General features: G+C 40.0%; 1 protein-coding gene across 9 annotated transcripts in view; it reads right to left on the reverse strand.

The window, feature by feature from the left end:
* Window positions 1-48: 48 nt before the first annotated feature.
* The window catches only part of ATP11B (ATPase phospholipid transporting 11B (putative)), a 65,858-nt gene continuing 50,879 nt past the window's right edge, over window positions 49-15,027 (reverse strand). For 2 of the 9 annotated variants that reach the window (XR_014957234.1, XM_031505619.3), the window contains 3 exons: window positions 8,495-8,628; window positions 2,145-2,218; window positions 49-810 (listed from right to left, as the gene is read on the reverse strand). Coding sequence is in view for 8 of the 9 variants with exons in the window: in XM_031505619.3 (XP_031361479.1) it covers window positions 2,185-2,218; window positions 8,495-8,628 (168 nt within the window). In the remaining variant the exon portion in view is untranslated. Of the gene's footprint in view, window positions 8,629-11,721; window positions 11,845-15,027 lie in introns of all 9 variants that reach the window. The other 7 variants (XM_021543586.3, XM_021543613.3, XM_021543578.3 and 4 more) reach the window with 5 other exon arrangements.

The following is a 15,027-nucleotide window of genomic DNA, read 5'->3' on the forward strand; positions in this document are numbered from 1 at the left end:
TAGATCTGCCATCTTTTCCTCTACCACATACATAATTAAAACAATGACTCAGCTAGAAGTGAAAATTTTATTTAATAAATATAATTTTCATAAACCATTTTCAAAACATCTACTGACCAAGCTTTACAAGGAGCAAGCACACGGCCTCACTGACAGAGGAGCAAAAATAACATGAGGCAGCCACAGTGTCAGAGGTCCAAAATTCTTTGTATTACTTATTGCTCATTTCCAGTGGGCAACGCCCCTAATCTGCCTAAAATTAAGGATCAACATCTTTTCAACAGTACTTCTTGCAGAGATGAAACCATTCCGGCTGTTTTCTTCAAAGAAGCAAGCTCAGCCCCGCTTCAGTGAAAAAACGAGTCTTAGATTATTTGTTATTTTTGTATGCAGAAAACCTGAAATCTGTCATGGGGACTGCAAGTAGGAATTGTAAAAATAAATTCTTTGAGATAAAAATTAAGATCCTCCTGGAGCAAGGGGCGCCTCAGTTTTAACCACTTTCAGCTGCATGCTCCACAGACCATCTTTTACCCTGTTGTCAAAATGTAGAAAGGGTGAGAGCTTGCTGCAGTTTGAAGTAATTTCCTTGCAAGCCGCTGAGGAGATGAAGAAACCCGCAGGCCATGGAGGTGCCCGGCAGGGTCCCTTCCAGCCCAGCCCCGCTCGGCGCGGTTCCGTTCCGCGGGTCCCCCTCGAGCGCTCCGGGGACACGGGCAGGCTCGGCCCGAGCCGGCGGCGACAGCAGCGTCCCCAAGGAGCGGCACACGCGGCTCTGAGCCAGTCCTGGCGCCTTGGAGCAGCCCTGAGCTGAAGGAGAGAGAAACCCATGGAAAGCAGAGGCCTGGCACATCCCCGGCACCCGGCCCTGAACCGAACCAAACCGGGAACCAGCAACGGCAGCGAGGAACGTGCAAAACAACCAACAGTAAAAACATCTGCAGAAAACATCCCAGTCCAGAGCTCCAAAGGAGAGCCTCTGGCTGGGAAATAATTTAGGAACAGGATAAAGGCTCAAATGAAGCCCTGGTGAAAGGTTTGCCCAGCTCTAGGAATGGCTCCTTTAAGCAGTGACATCCATGTAACAATCTGTGTAAAAGCAGTGGCGAGGGCAGTGACAATGGTGAGGTATTAGGGATTCTACACACACAAAGAAATAACCTCGAAATAAGTGGTTCAAAAGCACATTTTGCTTGAGCACTTTGGAAAACTGAATTTCACCAAAATTACAGATATTTAGAAGTACCTAAATATATATTTAGATATAGTATCTATCTGCAATAGCAGACAGAACGATGAAAAATAATTTAGGCTGCAACTTTGAGACACTTCCAGCACTAGAAAATGGTATTTTACTCCTATAAGAAATTACAGGTGCTTAATATGCATTCTAAGTTGCAAAAGCTTTTCTCAAATCATTCTGAAAATGAAAAATCAACGTTTTCAGCATTCCTTCGATGCTTCTGTTCCCCCTTCCCTGCTGTAATCTTAAAAAATACGGAGTATTTTAAAGCAGAATATTTACACTTTCGTTTTTGAACCAATTCAAAATATCTCAAATTTTTTTTCCACCGCATCCTCTTAAAAGCATGAGTTTGGCAACTGAAATTGTTTTCGTAATTAACAAAACCAAACCCTGTTTTTCCCAGAGGCAGAACTGACCTGCAGAGAACACGATCCCATTGGGGAGCTGCTGTGGACAAGATGCTTCCTCAGGGACACTGCATAGTAAAGTGAGTGTACACCACTCTTTGAACTACAAACATCTACTACAGGCTTTTATGGATTTCAAGGCTTAAAGGTAAATAATAAAACTTCTCTCCCCCATGGCAAAGCCTTCCCCACCCATTCACATCCGCACTGGGAGGTGAATGCCAGCATTACACGGAATTTTAGCTGGATTTTTCAATTTCCCTCATGAAGGAACTGGCTTCTACACTTCAGCCATCAAAGAAATACACAAAGTCTTTCTTCCCTGAATAGGAGCATTTTTAAACAATTTGTGGTATCAACACAAAAACCCCAGTGACTTCCACACAAAATATTTGTCACACCAAAAAAATCTGTCCTTAAGCAAACCACATCTATGCACTTACTCAATGAGAAATTACTGACTTAAATTTACTGCAAATAGAAGAATATACCTTGGCCGAGGGATGGATTCTTAAGTCCTTCCTGAATTGTTTAAATGCAAGTTTCTTCGGTAACCTTACAAACACTGGGAAAAGGGAAAGTTGGGAGAAAGGGAGGAGAGGAGATGGAAGGTTTTAAAGAAACACATAATGAGCGCAAAATATTCTTCAATTACACGACTGTGCTGCTTTAGTGCAAACCTACTCAATGCCCTGGTGTGATAAAAACCAAAATACATCACCTACAGAGCTGGGCCAGTGGAAATGCTTGGAGTGGGGCTGTGGCAAAGCCCCACACAAGGAACCTGCCCGGCCCCCAGGCAGGACACAGAAGCACACGATGGATGAGGGCACACGGTCACACACACTGACAGGACAATGCTGTGCCTCACACGGACAAACAAGCACTGTAAAATACAGCTAAACAGCAGATATCTGATTAGAGTAGTAAAATAATTCTGTGTTTGCTAGGTATCCATGGCAGCATGAAGACTCCTAGGAAGAGAAACTACAAGGAAGAAAATTACTATTTAAAACCCAGGTTCAAGATAGATATGAAATATAAAGGAAGTTATAGGAGTTGGTGAAAATTAAGTGTATTTTGCTACTAATGCAGATCTGGAGGGGACAGGATGGATGGCAATCAGGGTATTGCCTCTCCAGCTGGATCCAGGTGTTCAGCCCCATGCAGTGGGATTAGTCACATGTTCATACCTGCTGCATGAGAAGACAAGGTTCAATTTTAGTGTTTCTTCATCCCCATGGCACTTGCTGGGGGGATCTAGTGCACACTGACATTTTCAACCTCAAGCTTCACTGCACTCAGGCATCTGAAGACATGATACACAAATGTACTATGAATGTTACATTAAACACTTATTTCAAAGGAAAGTATTTTGTTCCTTCTTCTTGTCTCACAATTTATTTTTAAAGCTTTTTAATTTCTGAACTGATCTTTACCTATAACAGGGAAAAATCCCTTGTGTGTTGCACATTCAAGTCACTAGAAATTTAACAACAAAGTTGCAATGACAATTTCTTTCCTACACAGACGTTGCCTTGAGCACTGAGATCTTGTAAACTCCACAGTACCTGCAGCCTTCAGGTTTGAGAGAAGCGGCCAGGCACTAATGCAAAAACAAAGCTCCAAAAGGAGAGCTGAAATAATCCCAGTTAAATCATGGGCAGGAAAATGAACAGCAGAGCTGTTTATAAGTAAACATTTGAAGGATGTGATCCCAGGAAAGTGGGACCTGTTGCTTTACTCATTGAACTTGGGATGACAAGAGGGTTACACTCCCCTGGCAGCAGCCCAGTTACAGTCAGCCAGGTTTGCAGCAGCCCAGATTTAGAGTTTTTACCCAGAGCTAATTTTAAGATGGATCTTTACACTTTTAACTGTCCGACAGGACGAGTATTCCAGTTATTGATTGGATGTGACTGGCAGAGGTGACAAAAGGGGTTGTCCTGGAGCAGCAGCACTTTTCCCAGTCCCCAGCCATGAACAGCTCCATGCTGAGGCAGCCTTGCAGCACCTCCACTTCATCTCCCACACCCCAGGACAAGCAGTGGGTTCAGCTGCCCTGGCTGAGGGAACAGTGAAATGTTGCTGCTCCCCAGCCCCAACCATGCAGACAGGTCTGTACTGGGACAGGGGAGGCACCTGCAGGATGCACCACCCAGAACTCCAACTGTGCAATTTGTTTTTATTGGCATACTTAGGTATCAAAACATTGCCATCAAGGTCTTGGATCCTTCCGATAGATGAAGATAATTAAGCATTAATTATATTTTCAAAGTACAACGTGACTGAATATAAATACATGAAAAAGAACAAAACATGCAAAAATTCCCCAACTTTAAAAGAATTAACAATTCAAAAATTTATGCTAGTGAGACTTCTGCTCAATCCACCAATTATTAAGAAGTTTTTTCAGGTCAGGATCCAGAACTATTAACAAAACATACAGGGCATAAAAAAAGATGTCTGGTTTCTGAATTGTACTTTAGGAGAATAGTGAGCTGTTGTATTCCTTGTTATTCCAAATTACTGATTTGTCACAGGTAACAGTGTTTTTCAAAGCAATGGCTAGTATTAGCCACTCATACACCAGCATAAATATTTGAATTGCATTGAACTCTCAAAAATTACTAAACCGATTGCTTATAGAATACAGTAACTGTCCACAGAAGTAACAAAATTGATTTGCAAACTGCTAAGACAGCATTGCAACACAGCTCAAAATGAATGTGTGTTTTAAATGAAGGGTCATCATTAAAAACATAACTTTTAAAAGTTTAATTGTGGAGATTGAAATTTGATCACTCAAGTTTGGGAGAAGTAAGATTTGTATCATTGCCCTGCAGGGACATCTCCAGTATTAAATGTAGGATTCCAATCTTGCTCATACAGCAACAAAAAGGATCAAATTGTCAGAGGTAAAAGCATTCCTTAAAAAAACCCCAAAAAACCAAAAACTTATTTAGCAATTTGTAGATATATTTAGAAAAAATCCTGGAAGCAATTGCTGTGCAGATTTTGCCAGGCCAGACAAGCCCTGCCTGGACTCAGGAGTCCTCTGGGCTTTCCTAGGGCACGCCGGGCACTGAGCTCGCCTCAGCACCTGCTACAGGTGTGTGAGCACCACATGGCTTCCACAAGGCATTCAAAAATGTCCCTGTCAGCAAGTGGCTGAGTCCATTGTGGAGAGAGTCAAGATGCTCCTGTCGTTGGCATAGAAGGGATCCGATGAACTCCATGATCTAAAGTAACAATAAAAGAAAAGTTTGGCTGACTGGGAACTTGTACTTGTACTGGGAGGTGAGGAGAAAAGTCTATGAGAGCAAAAGATAGAAGTGTTATGAGAGCACGCAAATGTACCTCCTTAAAGGACTAATCTACTAATTTCATGTACGTACCCGCAATTCATTCAGACCTTTGGAAACAGAGGCCAATTTGTGCCTGCTGTGTAATTAGCACACAGCTGCAGCTATTTCTATCACTATAAATTAAAATAACCAGAGGTTTTTATGCCTATTTTGCAGCTAAGTTTTGGTGCTGTGCCTCAGGAGGCTGCCTGTGTACAGAGGCACTGTGAGGCTGTTCCAGCAGAGCCCTGTGGAGCACACAGCCAACCCTGGGAACTCAGAACAGCCGTGTCCCAGCAGGAAACATCCACACTGCCTGAACCTGGGGGAGGCAAAACTTATCTACAGCCAGGAACCTGTTTCATCCCTTCCTGACACACTTCAAAACATCAGGGACCACCCCAGATGTCACAGCTGCTGACTCAAAGGGGTCTCACAATGTCTTTCACTTGAGGACAAATTACTGCTTGGGAAGAAATACTGTTCTTGGCTGCACTACAGAACTGTATGGGAAAGGCTGAAGAAGTTTAGAAGGCAGGAAATCAAAACACAACAAGCTTATCCTCCAAATTAGGCTCTGTCAGAAATCTGCTGTTTCTTTAGAACTGTTCCATCCAGTGCCTTGACACAAGAACCACTAATGGGAGAACCAACAATTCAACAATGATTCCTACTGTACAAATGATGTATGTGATCCAGCATTCTTAATATTTTAGTGACTGACAAGTTGACAGACAATTTAATGGAACAGACAGACAAAAATGCATTTTAACATACCACACCACACCACACATTTTATATTCTAACTGGCTAATGAAGCTATAGAAAATACTTCTCAAATACATTTTACAAGCAGTAAATTAAGCACAAGAGACTATATTCCTGTGGCCCGCTACTCCAAGCATTTGTACGACTTTGATTCATCAAAGTTTTTATCAAAATTTGATACAATGTTTGATTTCATTTTATCATACTTGACAGAATATCATATTTGACAGAATATCAGGAGCAGAGAATAGAACACCAGCTGGCTACAGCAACATTATTTAAAATAGTGCTCTTCATTCTACAGCACTTGCACAAACATATTCATCAACATCACTTCAATCAACAAAAATAATTTGCAGCTACTTCCTGGCTGAATACTTAGCTGTTTTATAGAGTACAAGTACACAAAAGCCCATCCTTTTGGGGACTGCACAATCTTCTGGAGATTTAGATAATAAACAAAGCAGTTCAAGCTCATGAACAAAGTCTAAACAATTTTAAAATCACCCAACAGTTTTCTTAATTGTACCTTTGGCATTTCACAACTTCTAACTGCTTTATGTAATGTAGGTAATTGGTAATTAAAAAAAAAATGAATAAAGACTTTCTCATATTAGCAAAAAGGTGTAAGGGAGAAAATGGTCCCTTGACTTTTAGACCAGGTTTAAGTGTCAATACTGAGTGGAAGGAACTGAAATCACTGGAGAAAATAAATATGACCGACTTAAAAAAAATCTCGTGAAAAAAAACAGAAGATTGTTCAGAACAATTTCAACCAGAGGCAGATGCAAAACCCACAGAATTCAAGTCCTTAGTGTAGCACCAAGATAGTTTTGCATATTCATTGAACTTAATCCTAATGTCTGTGTTCTAAGAACTCTAAAATAATTTGGCTAGATGGAACTTCATCTGAAAATTACATGAGGTAATCAGAAAAGAAACCTGACAAAAAGCATTCTTGAAAAAAATGTTTCATATTCTGTCAAATACGAGTTAGCTTCAATAAGTATTTTTAAGTTCTTCAGGAAAGAAAATTTGAGAGGAACAAAGAGAAAATTGTAAAACTGCAAATCCATTGCAGAAAACAAAACAGAGAATACCTACCTTTTAAGAAGACTACAGGTTACTAAGGCAATATTTAACTAACAATCTGCCCTCATTAGATAACAATAAGTGAAATAAACTAGCATGAGAAATTCCTCATTTAGAAAGCACAATTTTACAGAAAAGTGAAAAAAACCCCAGAAAAGTTAGAGCAACTGCTACCAAAATGTTGATCTTTAGACCAATTAAATGCTCACCTTGTAGATTAAAAATTCTATTAAACTGTTTATTTTACACATCATGCCCGCTTTCTACACAGCAAGTTTGAATTAAAAATGGACTTAATCGTAACAGTTCATTTTTCATATGGAATGAAACTTCTTGCATACTCATACCCTAAATTTGTAGAAACATTGAATAAATTTCATAAGCAAGCCAGAAGAGAGAGACTGACTGAAAGCACAGACACCATGTTCAACACAAGAGTTCCAACAGAGATGAGCTACAGACCAGGCAATACCTAAAGGCAGAATCAGAGCTGACAAAGCTGTCAGGGCAAATTACCCACACGAGATTTGATACCCAATGAATGATATCACAACCTTTAACTGAAAGAGAAAGTTCTTCAAATACAAAATTAGTTTCCTTGAAAATGTGTGAAGTTCAGTGTTTTCAAGTTTGCCTTTTGACCAATAAAGGACCATGATATCATTCAGGGACAAAGATTACGATGTACAAAAGACTATTTTTATTTCTACCCCCAAATATTTCCATATTTGTTTGCTATCCCTCTTTGTTTGGAAATGGGGAGATGGCACATGAGAGGATTCAGTGAGAGCTCCTCTCCCAGTTGGGCTGACTGCAAGAGCAGTGTTGCTCTGCAGACATGTTAAATTACTCAACATGCTTTTACCCCACTGATGTTTGTTTCACACCTGGTTTGTGAAGGAAAGATTTATTTAGCACATACTTTGGAATGGCACACATGATTTTGACAATATACCTTCTGGAACCCAAAAAACATTGAAAATTCTTAGAACCTGAAGACTCTGTTCTGTCAATCACTCTGATTTTAGAAATAGATTATAAAAGTTATGCTACAAAAATATTTCATCTTCATATCAATCAATGGCTGAAAGATTTAAAGGCTCTCCTCCTAACAATGAAGTTAGGGGGGAATTTAAGGGGGGGAATGTGAGCCTTTTGTATACCTTCAGGAGTAATGCAAGCTCCAAGGTAAATATTTGGAGGTTGTACATCAAGAACCAAAGGGAAAAGTCTTTCGACTTTACAAACAACTCCTGATTTGTGAAGGCAAAAAAGTAATCATAAAAAGGAGAACAAAAACAGGAGCAAGGCTTGACTTTCTAAAGAGAAGAATGAACAAACCTAAGAGAAATTACGATAGATACAACACAAGAGCTTGTAAAGCCAAACTAAAAAACACTTTAACAGAAATATTTTGAATACTGTTTTTCCCCTCCCCATCCCAAAAGAAACCACTCCAAAAGAAACAAGAAGTTAATATTTTAGGATGAAAAAAGTACAATAAAGAGTTGCAGTTTCTACTTAGATAAGCAAAACCTGCAGCTGGTTTCTAGACATCTATTGCTGCAGGCTCATCGGGTTCCAGTTTATAGGAGAATCGTCTGCAGCAAATGCTATTGAGAGAAATGCCACACCTGTTGACCCGGGTTGGGCTACACCTTCCCATCAGTCGTTCCAGCATTCTTCTAACAGATGTGCATGCTGTTTCCCCATCTGAGAAGCAGCACATGGAGTCCAAGCAGTTGATACCTGAACCTGCCTCAGTAAGCTGGAAAGAAAAAATTAAAAAAAAAAAAAAAAGAAAAGAAAAAAAAAAGAAAGAAGAAAAATCATTACTCAGAAATTCTAGCAATGAAAAAAACTCTTAGGAAAAGCAGGTTTTCTTAGAGTGTTGAATATTTTTCAATTTTATAGGAGAACTACAAGAATAATAATATTACAACTCCCTAAGGTCTACATACACTAAAATTTGTTCTTCCCAAGGTTTGAGTGCAGCCTTGTTGAGCCATGGAAATGGTCTGGCACTGCATCTGCCTAACCCTGGAAATGAACTGCTCAGGAATTCCCTCCACCAAACCCCACAGCAGAGCACATGCACTTCCAGCTGGGATGCCTTGAGTCACCTCTGTGGCAATTTATTCACCTCTAAAACAATTTATACCAGCTCAACCCTATTTTAAGGGAAATTTATCAAGACAAAGCTTCAGGCTGCAGAATACAACACCGCAAGCTGATCCGAAGTAATTCTTCCTCAAGCACACGATGCAACTTCCTAGAATAATTGACATTATATCACTACCATAGATACCCTTGGCTTGGTACAGAACAAAAGCACATTCCTGATTGTGTGAACATGGTTTATCCAAAAGCAAACAAGGCTGATGTCAGAAAGGTTCAGTCATGTTCATGCCAGCATGAAGAATAATTCAGCATTAGCATAATAAACTCTTTCAACAGCTCATGTTTTGTAGGTGGGGAAAAAAAGGAATAAAAGAAATAAAATGAAAATAAAGCAGCAACAGATGTATGGGTGTAAGTGCCACCTACCAGTGTGCTCCTCTACGCACTGCTGCACCAACTGCAGCATAACTGGAATCTCCTGCTTCTGCAGAGAGAATATCCTAAACTGACTTCAGTAACCATTCCAAAAAGAAATAAAAATGTGAAGTATGGGGATGCTTTTTAATTTAATTTTAAACTCTCCATGAGAGCATCCTGTTAAACAAATACTAAACACAGAGGCTGAACTTTACCTTCTCCTTGCGCCAGGAGAAAGAATTCTGGGAGGAGGCATCTTAGTCCATGACAGGATATAGCTCACTTAAGACCTTCCTACAACTTTTCACTGTGACGCCAAAGGTCACTGAGGGTTACCTGAAAATTCTAGTTTTGAGCCCCCATTTATTCCACACCACACACAATTGCCAAAAACTGCAAGGAAAGCAAAGAACCTCGAGAGTTCCCTATGGGAACAGTTTACTATATGAGTGGCCACACTCTCTTTCCCAATCCCTCTAAACAGGCAGCTGGGCACATTTACAGCTTTACAACAGCAGAGCAGCCACACAACAAAGAGGCAGCTAACAGAAACAAGAGGCTTTTGGAAATAAAGAGAAAAATCCCAGCTGGTAGGATAAGGAGGAACATATGCAGAACTGTTTCCATGCACCTTCTTCTGTGCCTGTCCCTTACCTCAGCCGCGTGCCACATTCCCCACAGCCCCTCCAGACCTTCCTTCCCATCACAACTCTCATTGTGATGGTCACAGAAGTGTCACTGAGCAGCTGTTGGAATGTACAGGATCCTCTACAAACAGAGCCCCCGATCCTGTGGATGCTGCACCTCAGAGCCCGTGGCTGAGTACAGGCAGAACACACTTTAACTCACACACTCATCTGGGGAGTCTTTGGGACACAGAAGGAACATTTACTGTGACAATGAACTTCTGTACCTGAGAGGCAGAAACAGAAGATTTTGCAAGTCTGAAAAGGGTTCTGGTTAAAAGACAAACAAAACAAAACAAAATACACCTCAACAGAGCCTGAGTCCCTGAATACCCTCACGTGATGGCCACCATGACTGGTCCCAGCTGCAGTGCCACAGAAAATGCCAGAATCAGGAACAGCACACTTTGCAGCACTGCAGTACCAGCAAATACGACATTCAGAGCCACCTCAGACTGTGCTCCCAGAACTGTGACACAAGAGATTACACAGAGCAGAAGGAATTCCCATCTGGAGGTCAGCAGGCAAACCCCCTGCTGCAGATGGAGCGACCTTCACAGCTGTGGCCACAGCAATACAAAACTGCAACAGTGCTACATTCAGGATTTCAAACAGAATATTTAGTTAATCTGTAATGGTCAAGCAGACCTTCAAATTTACTGCAGAAAGTCACATTACAGTGGCTGTATGCTGGATCAGAAGAACCAGAGCATTTTTTTCCTTAGAATCTGTTACTCTGAAAGCCAGAAGTCCTGATATTATCCCAAGACTGTTAGAATGAGGAACCAAGAGTAATCCAAAGGAGCTTCCAAGGAGCAAACCCTCAACTCTGGATTTAAGAGGTCTAACGTCTTTTTTGGAGAATCTCCTTTTTCTTCACAAGTTAGATATAAAAAGCAAGGATCATACTTGAACCACAACTTCTGGAAAAGTTAATGTCACTTTTTAAAAAAATGGCAAATAAGACCTTACATAAGCCTGGAAACAACAATTCTGTTCTGTCAAACTCACAGTTAAGTGTAAAGAAATTGTGTGAGAACATTAACGACAAAAAACCTAACTAAATTTTATATGTACATATATTGTTTATCACTGCCTGGTGAACATGGATTTTTGTATTTACATCCACTACCTGGAAGGAAGATATATATGCTAGAGAGTTTCTTTTCTCACTTGCTCTCTGTGGAGAACAATTATGGTCGTAATTTAACACCAAAGTAAAACCTGGCATGGCAAGGGAAGAAGGCATAATGTTCCCTGGAGACCTGAAACAACCCTCAGGAAACACAAGGCAGGAGAGACAATGCTTTAAAAAAATTAATGAGCATAGAAAAATACTAGATATTACTAATATTTGGGTGGCAAATAAAGTATTTTTATCAGGTAAGATCTGGAATCTCAATAAACATAATACTTCATATGAGAATGGCCCAGTGGATGTAATAAATCAAAAAGCAACTGAGGTGCAGAATTAAAGAATGATTCAGCTTGATAAAGAAAAAAAATTCCAACGTTCTATGATGCAATTTTTCTTGTAGATGCCAAAAATATGGGTATTCTGGAGATGGCTCAATGACTGTCTCTGTATGAGAGATGTAAATAAATACACACACATTAGGGTACAGTGGGAGTACTACCTAGTGGAGGTAAGAACTGTCGGGCAGGCAAGATGGGTCTAGCAGCTGCCTACTGTCCTCCCCTCTGTGCCTGCTTTCAGCAAAGTCACATGCTGAGCTGACTGAACCCTTATCTTCTTCCATCTAGAAGGACAGAAAAGCAAGAGATCTTATAAAGCACCATGCTTGCATTGACTTAAAACAGTTACCATTGTTACAAGAACTTTTACAGGTCTGGTATTGAAAGAACGAGGCATATTTACAAGGTCAAGAGGCAATTTTACTTTTTGGTGGATCAAATGTGGTTTCTCAGTGCCCAAGTGTTAAAAGTGTTTGGCCTTTTTGTGCTCTAGAGACTACAAGAAGGAAACCAAACAAATTTGGAACCTATCTAAAATTCTTACATTCTGGAGTTTTATTTGTTTTCCCCCTTCTAACAGAAAGGACCATTTCAGTTTGTCTTACTGCAAGCTATTCCACAAGACAGACACTTCAACCCAAGATGTAATCACACTGAAAAGTTGGAACTTTGAGGAATGGGGAATGTGTTTAATCCTGTACACCAAGTTAAGGACACTGCAGGGTATTCTCCTGAGCCCAGGTCCCAGTTGCCAACACTCTGATGCCACATGAATGTTTTAGAAAATTGATATGAGATGGTTACTACTATTCCACAACTAAGTTAAAACTTGCTCCCTACTGTAAATCTCTATCTTTAACCCTTAACATACCATATACCAAAATCCCAAACAATTAGATTTAAATTTTTTAAAGAAAATATAAGGGAATTTTTATCACTTTTTTCTTTTTCTACTCTTTGTATTAAATGAACCTACGAGTGCCAAATTATTTCATTATTTCCAAGTCATTAGACAAAGGTTTCTTCAGGTAAGTAGTATGTGCACTTTTGTGACTGAAGTCAAATCCAAAAAGGTGCATTCTTCCCTCATTTCCTCATCTTTCTATGACAGATTCTGTAGATTAACCAACAGATCAACACCAACCAATGCTAAAACAATTAACAGGTCTGTAAAGGAAGAGATCACCCTTGATCAAAGTGCAGCACATCAAGATGTTCTGGCACACCTCATTAGTGGGAATTCATGCTTCCACTGGGACAGTTTTCTCAGAAATTGCATGCTCCTTACAGAAAACACAGACTGTAAAAGGAACAGAGAGCTCTTTGCTTTTGACACAACACAGCTGGGCTGGGTCAGACCTGAAAGCTGTAAGGGAAATCCTATGGAACAGGAGCTGGAGTTAAAAATACAGACAAGGACTGAAGGCCTTAAAGGCAGGGCCTAGAGCCTGGAGCTCTGGAGACAGCTAAAGAGCAAATCTGGACTGAGGTGAAGGGAAAACCAGGCAACAGCAGACTCATGGGGCTGGAGATGGGGAAAGAACAGGGTTTGGCTGTGACAAGGCAAATGCTCCAGAGCCCTGGATACAACACTGAGCACCAACAGCCTTCTCTTTAAATAAAACCCTTTTCTGACTTCTTACATTTCCCCAGTTCTGGGTACAGTTCATACACACTATCCAAAGGTAAAAACTCTGTAAACACAGTTAATCCCATCAGTAAGTAGAATTAAAACATCAGAAGTGTTGTCCAAGCAACACTTCTTAAATGTGGCTTAAGATTTCTGACAGTTCTTACAAAGCACAGGACATGTAGAAGACATGCATGCACACAGAACACTTCCTTTACAGATAAAAACATGGAATGAGATACAGTTATAGCACCCTAAGGTATGTATTTCACACATTCCAAGGACAGGAGGGACACCTATGAAGGAAAGCAGTGCTTAGCCAGACTCCAACTAAGCACACCACCTGCTGCACCTGCTTGAGCTGCCTCATTTCCTCTTCATCCTATGTTCCCACAGGGACAGGAAAGTTCAGAGGCAAGACTTTAACAGTCACACACAAGACTGCAATTCTGACTTACAGGAATCACCTGGACACCTAGAGATCCCCTCAAAGATGTTAACCCTACATCACCAATGTACTCAATATAAACTTGAACATTTTTTGCACACTGTGAAGCCTACTATAAAAAAATTATTGTAAAATCATACTTCTCTTTTAATCTGCATTCATAAAAGAAGTCTTCTGATCTCAAGAGAAGAGCAAGCATTTTGGCAGAACAAGGCATAACTCAGTTTAACCTGGAGTTATGCTCCTTTCGAGACTTTTAATACATATTTACAAACAACAAAAACCTGCCAAGGTCTGCTCATCAACCTCCATGCATTCTGCAGTCACAAAGGATGCAATCCCTGGGTGGGCATGTACAAATGAGGTGTGACAGATTAGCTGCTTTACAGCTACATATTCACCAGGCAGATGTTTTGTTTCATGCTCCTATAGTTTTCCTTGCCTTCTCTGCCCTTTGGAAAAAGCATAGAAACCAACTCATGCTCTTCACTCCAAATTAGATTTTATTTAGTTTAGTAAAGTGAATAGTTTCTGTCTATCAGTTGATTTTCCTTTTCACTGTTTTAGGCAAAGATCCACAGGATAACTTCTGAACTTTGTCCAAAGGCAGAATAAAGAACCAGAGAAACCTGAATATTTGTTTGCTTCTTGTTGCATTTTACAAGCTCAACTGCACATTAGAAAGCAGCCAGTGCTTGTACTTCAGGTACTATCAGTGTACTTCAGGTACTTCAGCTACTAACCAGTGCTTGTACTATCAGATACTCAAGTGCAAAAATTCTGACTTACAAGAGAATTGGATTTGCATAATCATTTGTTACTCATGGATAAAACAGATTTTCACTTTTTTTCAACTCTTCCCTAAGTTTAATATGACGAAAATTGCTTCAGGTTAGCAAGGATTCTCCTGGTTTTAGTATTTTAATGGCTACAGTGCTGCATTCCTAGACAGTTTTATTTTTCTTTGACTATCCAGGTGTATAGCCATTAAGATGTGTTTAGTTTTTGAAATTTTAACAGAATTTTCTGTTCTAAAACTTTTGGTGTAGATATGATGTGTTATGTAATTCATTTTAATAATTAACTGAGAAAACAAACTTACATACACTTATCCACAGTTTTTAAAAGGTAACTTCATAAACCAAGATATCTAAGAATTAGATAAGCTAAGAATTTGAAAAGCTAACTTGCAAAGGCTTTTGCAGAGCAACCTCCCCAATATGTTGCTAAGTTTAACAGCTTTCAAAAGCTATACTGTATTTTGCCTGTTTTAAAGCTATTAAGTGCTGAATTCAAAACAAAACAAAACAAAATAAAACTGGCCCACCCCCCTCACCCTGGGAGTTTGAAAATCCAAGGTGTTGTGTTTCCCACTGGGGTCACTAACAC

The sequence above is a fragment of the Lonchura striata genome, chromosome 9 (genome assembly GCF_050655825.1).
Source record: "Lonchura striata isolate lonStrDom1 chromosome 9, ASM5065582v1, whole genome shotgun sequence".
Lineage (NCBI taxonomy): Eukaryota > Metazoa > Chordata > Aves > Passeriformes > Estrildidae > Lonchura > Lonchura striata.